Genomic DNA, 13,258 nt, shown 5'->3' with positions numbered 1-13,258 from the left:
AAATAGAGTTGCAATTTGTATTTTTATTGTATTTTATGTTCCAACTCTCGAGTAAAGCCGTAAATATATATTCTTAGTAGTACAACCATCCAACACTTCTTAAAGCTGTCTATTTGCTTTTCTTCCATTTTTCAGCTGCACCTTCCTTATTTCGACATGACAAGTTATGGTTGATATATATTATCACAAGGAATTGTCATTGAGTGCCTAAGTACATCCTCTAACTCGGCACAGAATCTTTTTGTTTCGTTTCATAAATTGATTCGAAAAAGCTATATAAACAATGAGAGATTGACAGATGCAACATGTTTAATGCTTCTTCGACCTCTTTCTCTTCTTACGTGTGCCATCTCCCTCTCTGATATCAACCTTATCCTCATCAATAGCCTCCTTGGGCTGACTAGGTTGGACATCACCGCCAAACTTGAACACCGGCCCATTCTCATCACCGAAAGTGTCCTTGCGCCACTCGCGAAGCCGGGCCTTCTTGCCCAGCTTCTTCTGATCGCGACGCTTCTGCTCTTCTTCGCGGAAGGTGGCCAGCTTCTTCAGACCAGCGAACTTGTTGAGCTGTGTGTCGTCTGCCATGAGGATATCCCGTGCCGTCAAGCCAAAGCTCTGCGGCGAGGTTTCGCGGTAGCGGAACTGTGTGGCGTTCTTCTTTGTAGCTCCAGGAAGCAAGGTGATATCGAGATCCAGGTTGCGCTCAACCGCATCGTCAATGCGAAGACGGTCTTTGCGGGCCTCACGTTTTTTGATACGCTTCTCTTCGGCCTTGCTCTTCTTCTTAGATCCGGAAGCTTCGTCGTCATCTTCATCCTCGGCTTCTGATAGTTCGAGTGTGGGCTGCGCTTCTTCATCCTCGTAGTCTGGGACCAAGTCGTTGATATCGATATCGTCATCCCATGTAGGCTTCTTAGGATGCTTCTTCTTCTTGCCTCCCTCATTTTCGCTGCCCTCACCCTCCTCCCCGGCATAATACTCCTCGCCAAACCGTTTTTGCATCTCTGCTTCCCAGTTTGAGTCGTCCCAGGAAGCGTCCAGGAAACGAGACCAGTCGTCGTCGGTAAATTGTGAGGCACGGAGTCCCGCAACCTCCTTGATCTGCTCCACCTTTTTCTGGAGTTCCTCAGTCTTCAGTTTGCGAAGACGATTCTTCTCAGTTTCACGCTGCTTCTTCTCCTCATCCTTGAGTGCGCGCTCGGCGTCGCGAATCTTCTTACGGGAGCTCTTTTTCGTCGCGACGGACGGATTGCTGGTTGGTCAGATCACGAGAGTGAGTGACAATCACCTCGTTCATCTTGTTGGGGTCTTCGAAGCGGAAGTTATATGCTTCTTCGATAGCGTCTGCCCGCTCAACATCGTCATCCTCATCTGAATCAAACGGATGCAGCTCTGGCTTGTCGGCGGGGATCCAGGCTCGTGCTGACAAGAAGTTGGATAGGAAAGTCTCAGGGTCTTTGTCCGCATTCTCGATATCGAGTTTGATTTCAGATTTGGGCAACGAAGCATCCTGGCCGGGTTTGCGGACCATAAACTCGTCGGCATCTTCCATCTCTTCGTCGGACTTGTCTGCCGCTCCGTGCATCTCCTTGACAATAGCATTTTTCAAGTCGGCTTGCTCTTGGGCATAGGTCCTTGTGGTGCTTTCCTCCTCAGCTGGGTCGACACCACTTAGAAGATTTTCCGTATGGTATTGGCGCAGCGTCATGGACTTTTCCTTGGGGCCTTTTCCGGCATCGGCTGCCTCCGGGTCGAACTTGCTGTAAAAGCTGGCATCTTTGTCGTAAACGCGAGGATCCTTGGAACGAATAGCGTTCAACGTCGCCGAGATTTCAGCATCCAGAGCTACTGTAGCGAGCTCTGCATCATCATCCTCTTCTTCGGAGTCGGAATCCTCAGAGTCTTCGACTTGGCGGTTTCCAAGACTGGAGGACTTGCCGTACTTTGCTTCCACTGTGAGTTAAGCCAATGTTAGCATGTGCGACTAAGGCGCAAAAATATCGAGTGTAAGCACGTACGTCTCGCAACTTCTTCTCTCTTCTTGTTGTGCTCAAATCGACGAGCGAAGTCTTCATTGATCTTGAACCCGGTATCAGACGACTGGTTGCCGAGGAGCACTCCACCAGCATCATCCCCAGAGTCGCTATCGCTATCTTGATCCAAGAGCTTTCGCATTTTCTTAGAAGGAGGCTCCATTTTGTGTGATCAGGTATGTGATTGAAGGCCGAATCTGTGAAATCCCCAATTGGCAGAAAGAAAAAAAATCTCACACCGCCCTATCCAGAGAAACCGCCTCTCTTCCCTAGTGCCTTGAAGATCAGGCACCAAGGCAGGGACCCGTCCCTGACGTAGCCAATTAGATCATCCGGAGGCTCACCTGAGCAGGACGGAGGAGGTCTCAGTCAAAGTCGAGACCGCTACAAGCCGGAAAAGCATACACGTGGGCTCTATCTAGGCCTTAAATTTGAATTGATCATCGAGTGGCATGAACGAGAGGAGGCCCTTTCACTCATCTCGCGTCTCGGTCTTTGCTCGCGCCAAGTGTATGGCTGGAGACATGCACTAGATGTCGACTCAAGCACAAACCCCGTTACCCCAAGTTGGGAAGCTTGTGAGCGTTGTGTGAGTACTTGATATGTCTGATATTGCAATTCTCTTTCTTGCATACTAATGTATACGTCCATTTTTAGCCCGGTCGGTCTCAAAGAAGCTGCTCTCGACTCGCCCACCTTTCGTGCCACTACCCTCCATTTCTCCGATCAGATCGATTTTATAGAGAAATGGCTCGACGGATATGCCAAAGCTGCAACAAGGCTCTCCTGCGAGCTAACTGCTCTGGAGAGCGTAGTGAGCAACTTTCTTTCATACTCGACACATCCCCTCGTTGTCTCGGAAGCGGTCGTTGACCATGACTACACACTTTTGGCTATGAGGAGATGCGGTGAGGGGTCTAAAGATCTTTGGAGTGGACTCATCACAACAACCAGAAAGTTGGAGTCGTTGATTTCCGAACCCATTCGAGATTTCATTCAAGAGGATCTGCGGCATTTCAAGGTATTGCAAAGCCCCTGGACCAATTTGTTCTCGTGCAGGATTATCTGATACAACTATAGGAAATTCGTCGCAACCTCGAGGCAACCCAGAAATCGTACGATTACCTTCAAGCTCGATATGCGTCTCAGTCGAAGTCCAAGGAGGCCTCAGCCCTGAGAGAAGAAGCGTTTCAACTGCATGAAGCCCACAAGGCCTACCTGAAAGCGGCAATGGACTATTCAGTGCAGGGTCCTCAGGTACGAAATGCGCTTGACCGACTTCTCGTCAAGGTCTCCTGCGACCAGTGGCGGGAATTCCGGGGATTTCACAACCACAACAGCGGGACCTTCTCTAAATGGTCCCGTGAGATGGATCGTATTAAGGGTTGGCTTCATGAGATGGAAGGGAGCGAGAAATCGTCCAAACGGGAGCTGCTATCCACCCGGAAACACATTGAGGAAGCCGCGGAGTTTGCGGCTCGACCGTCTCGTGAACTGGAAGACTACAATATCTCGACGGTTCCGTACCTTGGCTCTCGTCCTATTTCGAACCTCAATGTGAGCAAAGAGATGCGACCGGAGAAGCAAGGGTGGCTCTATCTGCGCACACTGTCGGGAAAGCCCGCTCGCACTGTTTGGGTCAAGCGGTGGGCCTTTCTCAAGCACGGCATATTTGGGTGTCTTGTACAGGGCTCCCGTACAGGTGGCGTTGAAGAGAGTGAACGAATCGGTGTACTACTTTGCAGTATTCGTCCTGCATTCCAGGAGGAACGCAGATTCTGCTTTCAAGTGAAGACCAAGAACAACACCATTATGCTGCAGGCAGATAACCAAAAGGAGCTGATGGAGTGGATTGGTGCCTTCGAGGCGGCCAAGCAGAAAGCACTGGAAAACCCCGCAAGCACTGATCTCTCGGTTTCTGGAAAAGTCACAGTTCAAGACCCTGCGTTTTCAATCTCTCAACCTCCGGCCTCCGAGTTCGCTGCAGATCCTGCTGACTCTCTTACCCCCCATACAAACGACGAGCCTGGAGCGGGAGAGCGCAGTATGACACTTCCTGTTCCGGACCGTGATGGATATACTATGAGAAATAGTACCGATATTGGAAGCGGTAGAAGACCCACAGGCTTGGATGGCGAGAGTTCTGCAAGAGAACACGCAAGAGAGCATACCTCTAGACTTATCCAAAAGTTGGATCTTCACCGTAAATCGAATAATGCGGCTCCATTATCTCCTTCCATCCCCGGTCCCGCAGGCGGAATAGCCAGTCTCATCTCTGCCAGCCACAATATTCTCCCTTACAGCAACACCGGTCCACTCAACGTGAATGGCGATGGTAAACGAGGTCGCAGTTTAAGCAACGTGGATGAGCCTGGTTCAAGTCTTGCACCTGCCACGCTCGCCAATCCCCCGGCACCCACAAGCATGAGCAAGGCGGCAGTGGTTGTGAGCAATGAGAGAGGTATTGGATTAGGTGTCTCTGATAGCACAGGTGGCATGCCCAGTGGTATGATGGCGAACTTGTGGGGTAGCTCTAACTGGGGCTTCATGAACAAACTTCAACGGGAACAACGTCAGATTGATGGAGCGTCTGATGATATCGCAGAAGGCCAGCCGTCTTCCACCTTGGGCGATACCTCACGCACGATTGCTGCACAGCCCGATGCAGCGGGTGCTTTAGCGGCACCCCGACAGCAATCAGGTCCACGCCACAGACAGACAGTAAGCCTTGACGGAGACGATGTCAAGCTCACGCAAGTTTCACTGGGTATCGGACATGAATACCCCAGCTACTATCCTCAACAATTGAAGATTCAAGATGCTCAGTTCAGATTGCTTTTCCCGGACGTCAAGAGAGACGACGCATTGGTCTTGGTGTTCAGAGCCACCTGGAGCCCCAACGACCAGCAAGAGTTCCCCGGACGAGCTTATGTCACAACAAGGAACATCTACTTTTACAGTCATCATTTCGGACTAGTGTTGACTACCGGTGTGTCTTTGGAGAGCATTAAGGAGGTAACTGCAGCTCCTGGGCGAGATTGTGACTTCCTTTTCCTCCATACTATTCCACCCCTCGGCAGTGATACTCCTGGTCGGGTTACGATTAAAACTTTCCTTGAACCTCTCCGACTTCTTCAAAAACGGCTCAACTTTTTAATCCAATGCTCCATTGCCGTCGAGCAATTGACTTTGGAATCTTTGATCAAAGCACTGATCAAGATGGACACTGGGTCTCCAGCCCGAAATTCCAGTGCAGATAGTTGGGAAGATCTCTCGTCTGGACTTGCAGACATCAAACACGATGGGGGTAAGGGTACAGACTTTAGTCATGCAAAGGACATTCGACTCCCTATTTACATTGACAAAGATCTTGAGCTGGATGGAGGCAGGACTGGCCGTGGTCGGGACATTGCTAAATTCAGACTCCCAACCCAACCTGTGGAGTATGTTCCACAAGGTGACCCTGTTTTGGTGACCGAAAAGATTCTCGATATAAGCCCCAAAGCTTTGTTCCATATATTATTTGGCGACAAAAGCGCCGTGTGGCAGCTTCTTTTACATGAGAGGCAAGCTCGAGGTTCGTCGATTCTAAATCCCCAACCACTTCACTTATACATGGCTGACATTTCAAAGACATCAAACAAGGCCCATGGGCTAGTACAGAATTGCGGCATCTGAGGCGTGACTTCCACTACAACATCTGCACGACAGATATACTTGGTAGGCTTGATTATTGATGATCTTGAGATTGAGCTATAACTGATTTTTTATAGGTCGTACTCACGAAAATGCCATATCGGATTATCAGATCATCGATGTTCTTAACGACCATCTGTGCTACGTGATCACAGATAAGAAAACTCCATGGCATCTCCCCTTCCGACGTTCGTTCCGGTTGGTTAGCAAGGTTGTCATTACATTCCAGGCCAAGTCGAAGAGCAAGCTTGCTATTTATACGAAAGTCGAGTGGCTATGGTCTCCATACGGCCTCAAAAGTGAGTCTCCCCCTCTTACTCCTCCCATTTAAATAGAATAAAATAATCTAACATACCCAGGTGTGATTGACAAAAAAGCGAGTGACGATCTAGAACAAGACTCCCTAGATCTTGTCGACCTAGTCAGTGACCAAGTACGCCGATTGGGTGCACACAGTCGCACCAAAAAGGCCATCACGATCTTCGGTCACGTTGGACGCCAAAACCACGTCTCCGAATTTAATGGCGCTGGTTCTAACCTGAAGCTGGAACCCCGTAAGCCTCGAACACAGCGTGCCATGCACGAGCTTCTTCTCGAGACTTTCTTGTCATTCCTCGAAACGAGTGTTTCCTTCCTAATGATGTGGGCGTTTGGCGTAGTTCGCTGGTCTTGGAAGACCGTGAGTGCACACAAGATCATCCTGACCATGTTGGCCACAAGTGCGATTCTGAACGGATACTATTCTTCACGGGATAGTTGGGACTGGTGGCACGAGAGACATGCAGGAAACTTCATGGCACGGCTGGGCGTGCAGCCAAACCTCGTTATGAGCAAATCTATCTACATGCGGGATATTGATGACGCGGTTGCAAACTCCACAATCTGGCCCCGTACCGGCAATGCCAGTGATTGCTTTGCTACCTTCCATGAGCAGACCATGCGATATTCCGAAATGCCTCTGTCACTCAGTCCATCGGGGCCCCGGGATGCATTGACCAAGAGCGCCATCAAACGCTTCCAACAAACCCGTGAGCGTCTTGGCATGTATCGACACAACCTTCTCGTCGCATTGCGTGTCGTGAACAGCATCGAGAAAGAGGTCGTTCAGACCGAATGGGAGCGTTGGCTCCGCGAGGAGGTCCGGCGCTGTCGCCAGGTCGAGGTCCTCCTTGGTGGAGAGGCCACTCAGGGCGACGACTCGCAGACAGGCAGAACGGCCAAAGCCGAGCGAGTCTTTGCCGAGCATGCGGACGACGTCAAGCAGTGGTATGAGGAGTACTGCTCGAGTTGTCGAATGGAGCAACAACAGGTCATATTCAATGATCGTGGTGACCTAATTCCTTGATTTTCTTCCTGCAGCAGTTTCTAGCCGTCCCTGAACATATTGTCAAGCCTTCTGTACAGCCATCTAGCATTTCTTGCTTCTTGCTTATCACTATACCCTGTGGCTAGCTGATCATGTGCCAACAAAATTTCTTGTGTATAATTCCGGCGCATATCATGCAAGTCGTTGCTTTGAATGTACTCTGGATATCACATGGATAATTTCAATTCATTGCTCTTTTGAATGAGTATTCGTCACATCATGTCGTTAACCCGCGAGGGGTAAGAATGCAATAGGTATTAATGTGTACATATGAGAACCACTCAGCGCCGCACACTTAGTTCTGCCTCGGCTTCACCTCGCCTTCATGCACAACATAGTACGCCACCGTCCCGTCTCCACCCATACCCTTATCCACCATAGCAAGCAAGAATCTTTGCGCGCCCCATTCTTCAGTCAAACGAGCTTGGTCCTTTTTATCATAGTACTGAGCCAATTTCTCTGCCTTTTCAGGATCCAGACCCTCCGCTCCCGGCTGCACGCTTGTAGGATTGACAGACCGATCCTGCTCTTCAACCTTTTGCTTGAACTCAGAAAGCTGGTCAAACACAGTAGCCATATGGCGCAAGGTCCATGGCTGACCCTGTGTAGTTGGAACCACGAACATGCGCTCTGGTGCGAGGTCGTCTTCGCGGATCCCGTTTTCTAGCATGTACAGCTGCTCGTCTGGATGTGTGTACACGCGGTGTGGGGGGTAGCCGGAGAGCAAAGGAATTGGTTCTTTTGGTGGTTTCCGGGGGTCTTTGCTTAATGTGTTTGAGTCATCTGCTCGTCCAGGAATGACGTATCCCATTATAGAGGTCCAGAGGTGTTGGTGCTCGAGGTTGTGTTGGACTTGGGCGGAGGTTGCGAGGTGGGGGGAATCGTAGCCTTTTTCGGTGATGTGCTCGGTGATTGCCGATGCATTGGGCCGTTTGGTAGCTTCCTGTGAGTCTGCCATCATGGAAATTTTCTTGGAAATTTTTGTCTTGTCAGCCTTAAACAGAGGGAGCTCTAGTCGAGAAACTGTAAATCTCGGGACTTTTTTGGACACACCGCCTGCTTAGATCTGATTTATTTACACCGCTTTCCTCAATTGGATTATATAGTTGAGATAAGAAGCTAGGAAGTTCCTAGGTTAATGAGATATTTGAAGTGATAATTTGAGCAGTGTCTCAAGTCCGTTCCTTGTTTCATCTTGAGTTCAATTAAAAAATAAAATAAAATAAAGGAAGCCAAGTGGGGTGGCGATCATAGACGAGGTGAAGTAAGAACACATGGCATCTTGTTATTCTTTTGGTTTCAGGTCCAGGAATCCTCCAGGACCCTCATGACAACCTAGGACTATCCTCGACAAAGGACCGTCTTCCAATCCCTTCGCATACATAATTTATATTATCTTGTCTTATTCGAGTTCCTTGCATCTCCAACTTGAATTCCACCCCAATTTGTCGCAATGGGACGACAAAAGCAAGCAGCGCCGCTCCAGAGAGCCCCTTCTCAATTAGTGCAGCTCTCAGAAGAGTCCGATGCGCCACGAAATACTGGAACTGGCAACACAAACACAGTATCCACCGCAAATGGAACCGTGTCCGAAAAAGCATCAGCGGCCCTGGAGACAGTCGCCGACAGCCCTGGGCTGACGCAACTTGTGATTTGCGTTCTCGGTATATATGCGGCATTGTAAGTGCCTCGACCGCGTTTCGCCTGATTTCTAAGACCGACCACAGAAACTAATATGACAAAAGCCTCTCGTGGGGTGTGCTACAGGAGGCGATCACGACGACCAGCTATCTCGTTCGTCCTGCAACCGTTGCGGAACCAAACCCTCCAACGGAGCGATTCACCTACTCCCTGGTGCTGAACACGATCCAATCCTCCTTCGCGGCCATCACCGGCTTTATATACCTTCTGTTCTCCACACCGAAAGGCCAAAAGATCCCATCTATCTTCCCCACACGCCGGATCATCTTCCCCCTGGTGCTAGTCGCAATCTCCTCGTCACTTGCGTCACCCTTTGGCTACGCTAGTCTCCAACACATCGACTACCTGACTTTCATCCTTGCTAAGTCATGCAAGCTCCTCCCGGTCATGGTCCTGCACCTGACCATCTTCCGCAAGAGATACCCACTGTACAAGTATGGTGTTGTCCTGATGGTCACTCTCGGCGTCGCAACTTTCAGTCTGCACCACCCAGGAACTAGTAAGAAAGTCGCTGCCAAGGGTCAGTCTGGATCCTCCGGATGGGGCATCTTCTTGTTGTCCATAAACCTTCTCTTGGATGGCCTGACCAACACCACTCAAGACCATGTCTTCTCCTCACCCAAGCTGTACACCCGCTTCACTGGACCCCAGATGATGGTCGCTCAGAATGTTCTGTCGACCATTCTAACTTCAGCGTACCTCCTGATCATGCCTCACCTCTCTCAGAGCGGGGTTTTGCATAACCTGCTTCCCTTCCCCATCCCCCCGTCCACTGAGACTGAGTTGTTTGGTGCCCTCTCTTTCCTCTCCCGCCACCCAGAGGCGCTGAAACACGTCCTTGGGTTCGCGGCTTGCGGCGCTGTTGGCCAGCTCTTCATTTTCCACACTCTGTCTCGCTTCTCTTCACTGCTGCTTGTCACTGTCACCGTTACACGTAAGATGTTGACTATGCTTCTCAGCGTTTTCTGGTTCGGACATTCTCTGTCCGGTGGCCAGTGGCTGGGAATCAGTCTGGTCTTCGGCGGCATTGGCGCCGAAGCAGTGGTACAAAGATCAGAGAAGAAGGCGAAAGAGCGGTCGAAGATTGAGGCTGCGAAGAAGGAGCTGTGAGGTGTTTTGCTAGGCTTTGTAGATAAGCTTTCATGCGAAGAGCATTTAGATTTCCAAAATATAAAGCATAATTTACAGCCTCTGCTCTGGGTGGCTTCTTTTCTACATATTTTCTCAGGTCTTTTTGGGTATATTCTTGAGGTGATGGTTTGTCTTTTAAAGGGCATAAGTAATGGGAAGAAGCTCACTTCCGGCCCTCAACCATGATAATGTGATATCCGAACCCAGTCTTGACCTCAGCATACTTGGGATTTCCCGTTGTGCTAGTTTCAAGTTCGAAAGCAACATTCTCAAATGCAGGGTCCAGCCCACCCTTCGTCTTCCACCCAAGCGACCCTCCTGCAGAAAAGAAATCAGCTCTGTTCATTTCGTCCCTCGGAGATTTACTTACCTTGTCTAGCCTTATCCTCCGAGAATTCACGAGCAACCTCATCAAACTTGGTGCCATTGCGAAGCTTCTCTAGAGCTTCTTCTTTCTTGGCGTGTTTCTCACACTAGACATGATTAGAATGAGCTATATAACAACGTTTTCCCCTGTCCACAGAATCTGGGAGTATTTGGCCAGCTCCTAGTACTATAGACAGAGGATCCAGGATTGGAAAGAGAAGAGCAAGAAAACATACAAGAATGTGTCGCACGTTAATCGACTGTGCGCCTTTCACAGCGCCTCCCTTCCCGCCTTTGCCTTTGGCGTCATCGGCGGAGGCATCCTTGCCCTTGCCCTTGGCAGCTTTGGCGTTGTTCTTTGGGGCCATTGTGGACGAGAGTGTTCAATAATATGTTGTTATTGCTGCTTTGGCCGTTGGTTGTTCGGATTGAACTGATGTGGGGTGGGATATTGCTGCCTGAGGTTTCAAGGCAGCAAGGGTTGTGACGTGGATGCAGGAGTATTCATTGTTGACTCTCTCTACTCTAACGCGTTATGCATATGTATGGAATTATCCTAGCTCGAACGTTGAAATATATTGTTTTTCTACAAACCATTCATCATTTCTTTGCCTTCGTCCACACTGCCAGCCATTCATCAATAACCATTGCTGAGACAGACAACTGAAACCAGCAAATATCGAGGGTATAGGAGCTATCCAGTATCAGTCCGAGATTGGAAAGCAAATGGGACTCGATCTTGAAGCTGCACGCATCACTGCTTTGCCTGAGGATGCATTCTATATATCAAACTTCATTACAAAGGATGAGGAGGATCGGTTACTCCAGAAGGTAAGTGCCAATGATTGTTTTATGATGTGTTATTAGAAACCATGCCTTGCACGATTGATGTTAGACACTGGACGAATATATCCATGGATGTGCTTGTGATTATGTCATTTCTCAACTACCCATAGACGCTGCATGTCACTTATTCGTGTTCAGACCTCACTCACTGCAACAATCCACAGGTAAAATCAGCGCCGCTGCCGCGCTGGACCCAGCTCTCGCACCGCAAGCTTCAATCATGGCCATCAGCCCTGACAAAGAGTAATGCCCTTCTCGCATCGCCTCTACCAGCTTGGCTTAGATCGCCGATCATCGAGCCGCGGTTTGAGGCACTGCATATCTTCAACGATGCGCCACACAAGGCGCCCAACCATGTCCTAGTGAACGAGTACCAGCCTGGACAAGGGATCATGCCGCACGAAGATGGAGCAGCCTACTATCCCCTCGTTGCGACAGTGAGCCTAGGGGCACCCATCGTGCTCGATTTGTATCACAAACACACCGAAGGCGACAGGGAAGCAAGCGGTACACCAGCCAAATACGGAATAGAGGTTGCCGGGATACCCGACACAAATCGAAAACCTCAATACAGAATCTTGCAGGAGAGACGAAGTCTGCTGATCATGAGGGGTAAGATGTACACAGATCTTCTGCATGGAATCAAGGAAACGACGAGAGATGAGGATCTGGGCCCCCACTCTATCTGCAACTGGGGGCTCTTGCGGGAGAGGGAACCGTACCAGGGCGGGTGGTACGAGCGGAAGACGAGAACTAGCCTTACATATAGGGACGTGCTTCAGGTTGTGAAAGTGGGGAATACCTTGAAGATTTTAGGTGGGAAGTAACGATCGCCTCATTTGCAAATTCGGGGGTTTTGTATTTTTATTTTTTAGCTCTATGTTAGTACACATATGGAATCATTAACCACCAGTCCTGCACTGAGTCTTTGCCGAACTTTTCCGCATACCACTTCTTGGTATTCCGAGCCGTTAGACCCAGGTTGACTGCGACAAAAACCAGACAAGATAACATAGTTTTATTGACCCATTCACCTCGCGGTGCAGCCAACAGCGCCAACGACAAGTAGATAATGCATTCTGCGCCGTAGTGGGGGCAGACGACACCGCGGAACATGGGATGCTCCGGGAGGGTGTACTTTTTCAACGAGTACAAGTAGTGATGGGAGTCGTGCTGCAGACCAGACGCCACCAGGAAGAGCGGGATGAGGAAAAAAGTCCGCAAATTTGGGGCGTTGGTCATCTGTAGATGAACAAGGGTCAAACTTTTGGTCAACAGAGTTCCCGAACCCTCGATCCAAATTGCAACTCCTGCCGCTAGATAGAAACCCAAGCCCAACAACCAGTGCATAAACCACATCTGCGAGGACGAAGGTTTCGAAAAGACAAAGCACTCCCATAGACGCCGGGATCCCTGTATAGCCAATAGCACACAGCAGATCACCAACTGCGTCAGGGACATGGAGTGTCGTTGATGGTCCTCGCTAACGCGGGATGCGATGGCTTGGAACACCACACCCCGCGATAGCAATTGCGCAACCCAGAAAACCGACGAAAGGACCGATGCAATGTAGAAATGTGTGAAATAGCTATGTGGCACCTGCCAAGTAGCGAGATAGTCAAGGAAGCCCTTGCTCTCGGTGGAGGGGTTCTGGGCGCGAGGTGGTGCAGAGCCGGTGGAGATCGAGGCCGGGGTTGCGCGTGGGCCATAGGTGAGGAAGCGGGACCGTAATGAGGTTGGGATACTGATTGAGATGGTCTGCATACGAGGGGTCGGCGTTAGTTGGGTTCGTCTGCAGGTGGTGTTCACTATCACCAACTATCACAGGGCGTATCGTACCGTGGCGGCGGCCAGCAGGAAGAACGCGCGTAGAGCATCCACGGCATCCATGCCGGTGGCTTCCAGGGTGTTATCGACCCATTGGGGGATTAGAGACATGACTCTTGGATGAGTCCTTTTTTTTCTTCTCCCTTTCCCTCTTTTTCCCGTTTTTGTTTCGTATTGTTTCTAATTTAGTGTCATGGTGATGATATCAGTGAGGTGTTTTAGGGGAGGTGTTTATTGTGGAGAAAACCAGCCCCCCGCCGATCCTTCAGCTCTCGCCAACGGGGGATGG

The 13,258-nt window shown here is 49.9% G+C and overlaps 7 protein-coding genes across 7 annotated transcripts; 3 read left to right on the top strand and 4 right to left on the bottom strand.

Annotated features, from left to right (window-relative positions):
* Positions 1-309: 309 nt before the first annotated feature.
* N7455_002386 (KRI1 family protein) lies at positions 310-2,238 on the bottom strand (the record flags this gene model as incomplete). The annotated part of the gene is given in 3 exon segments (XM_065604269.1): positions 310-1,230; positions 1,250-1,956; positions 2,022-2,238. The coding sequence occupies 3 exon segments, from the start codon at positions 2,197-2,199 to the stop codon at positions 310-312; spliced, it is 1,806 nt and encodes a 601-aa protein (XP_065462760.1). The 5' UTR covers positions 2,200-2,238.
* A 331-nt stretch (positions 2,239-2,569) lies between these two features.
* On the top strand, positions 2,570-7,077 carry N7455_002385 (uncharacterized protein; the record flags this gene model as incomplete). The annotated part of the gene is made up of 6 exons (XM_040962108.2): positions 2,570-2,625; positions 2,694-3,057; positions 3,117-5,613; positions 5,670-5,756; positions 5,810-6,031; positions 6,092-7,077. 6 exons carry the CDS (start codon positions 2,570-2,572, stop codon positions 7,075-7,077), a joined length of 4,212 nt encoding a protein of 1,403 aa, XP_040807447.2.
* Positions 7,078-7,393: 316 nt separating this feature from the next.
* On the bottom strand, positions 7,394-8,056 carry N7455_002384 (uncharacterized protein; the record flags this gene model as incomplete). Its single annotated transcript, XM_040962120.2, has 1 exon — positions 7,394-8,056. One exon carries the CDS (start codon positions 8,054-8,056, stop codon positions 7,394-7,396), a length of 663 nt encoding a protein of 220 aa, XP_040807443.2.
* A 495-nt stretch (positions 8,057-8,551) lies between these two features.
* On the top strand, positions 8,552-9,909 carry N7455_002383 (UDP-galactose transporter HUT1; the record flags this gene model as incomplete). Its single annotated transcript, XM_040962123.2, has 2 exons — positions 8,552-8,778; positions 8,844-9,909. 2 exons carry the CDS (start codon positions 8,552-8,554, stop codon positions 9,907-9,909), a joined length of 1,293 nt encoding a protein of 430 aa, XP_040807427.1.
* Positions 9,910-10,093: 184 nt separating this feature from the next.
* On the bottom strand, positions 10,094-10,664 carry N7455_002382 (peptidylprolyl isomerase; the record flags this gene model as incomplete). Its single annotated transcript, XM_040962130.2, has 3 exons — positions 10,094-10,248; positions 10,301-10,403; positions 10,533-10,664. The coding sequence occupies 3 exons, from the start codon at positions 10,662-10,664 to the stop codon at positions 10,094-10,096; spliced, it is 390 nt and encodes a 129-aa protein (XP_040807432.2).
* A 358-nt stretch (positions 10,665-11,022) lies between these two features.
* On the top strand, positions 11,023-11,969 carry N7455_002381 (uncharacterized protein; the record flags this gene model as incomplete). The annotated part of the gene is made up of 2 exons (XM_040962111.2): positions 11,023-11,127; positions 11,307-11,969. 2 exons carry the CDS (start codon positions 11,023-11,025, stop codon positions 11,967-11,969), a joined length of 768 nt encoding a protein of 255 aa, XP_040807442.2.
* A 55-nt stretch (positions 11,970-12,024) lies between these two features.
* On the bottom strand, positions 12,025-13,080 carry N7455_002380 (putative 3-oxo-5-alpha-steroid 4-dehydrogenase; the record flags this gene model as incomplete). Its single annotated transcript, XM_040962126.2, has 2 exons — positions 12,025-12,900; positions 12,982-13,080. The coding sequence occupies 2 exons, from the start codon at positions 13,078-13,080 to the stop codon at positions 12,025-12,027; spliced, it is 975 nt and encodes a 324-aa protein (XP_040807436.2).
* Between the last annotated feature and the right edge of the window lie 178 nt (positions 13,081-13,258).

This window comes from Penicillium solitum (genome assembly GCF_028829755.1).
Source record: "Penicillium solitum strain IBT 25940 chromosome Unknown utg000001l_segment0_segment0, whole genome shotgun sequence".
Taxonomy (NCBI): Eukaryota; Fungi; Ascomycota; class Eurotiomycetes; order Eurotiales; family Aspergillaceae; genus Penicillium; species Penicillium solitum.
The sequence above is the reverse complement of the archived record's forward strand: the minus strand, read 5'-3'. Positions and strand labels throughout refer to the sequence as shown.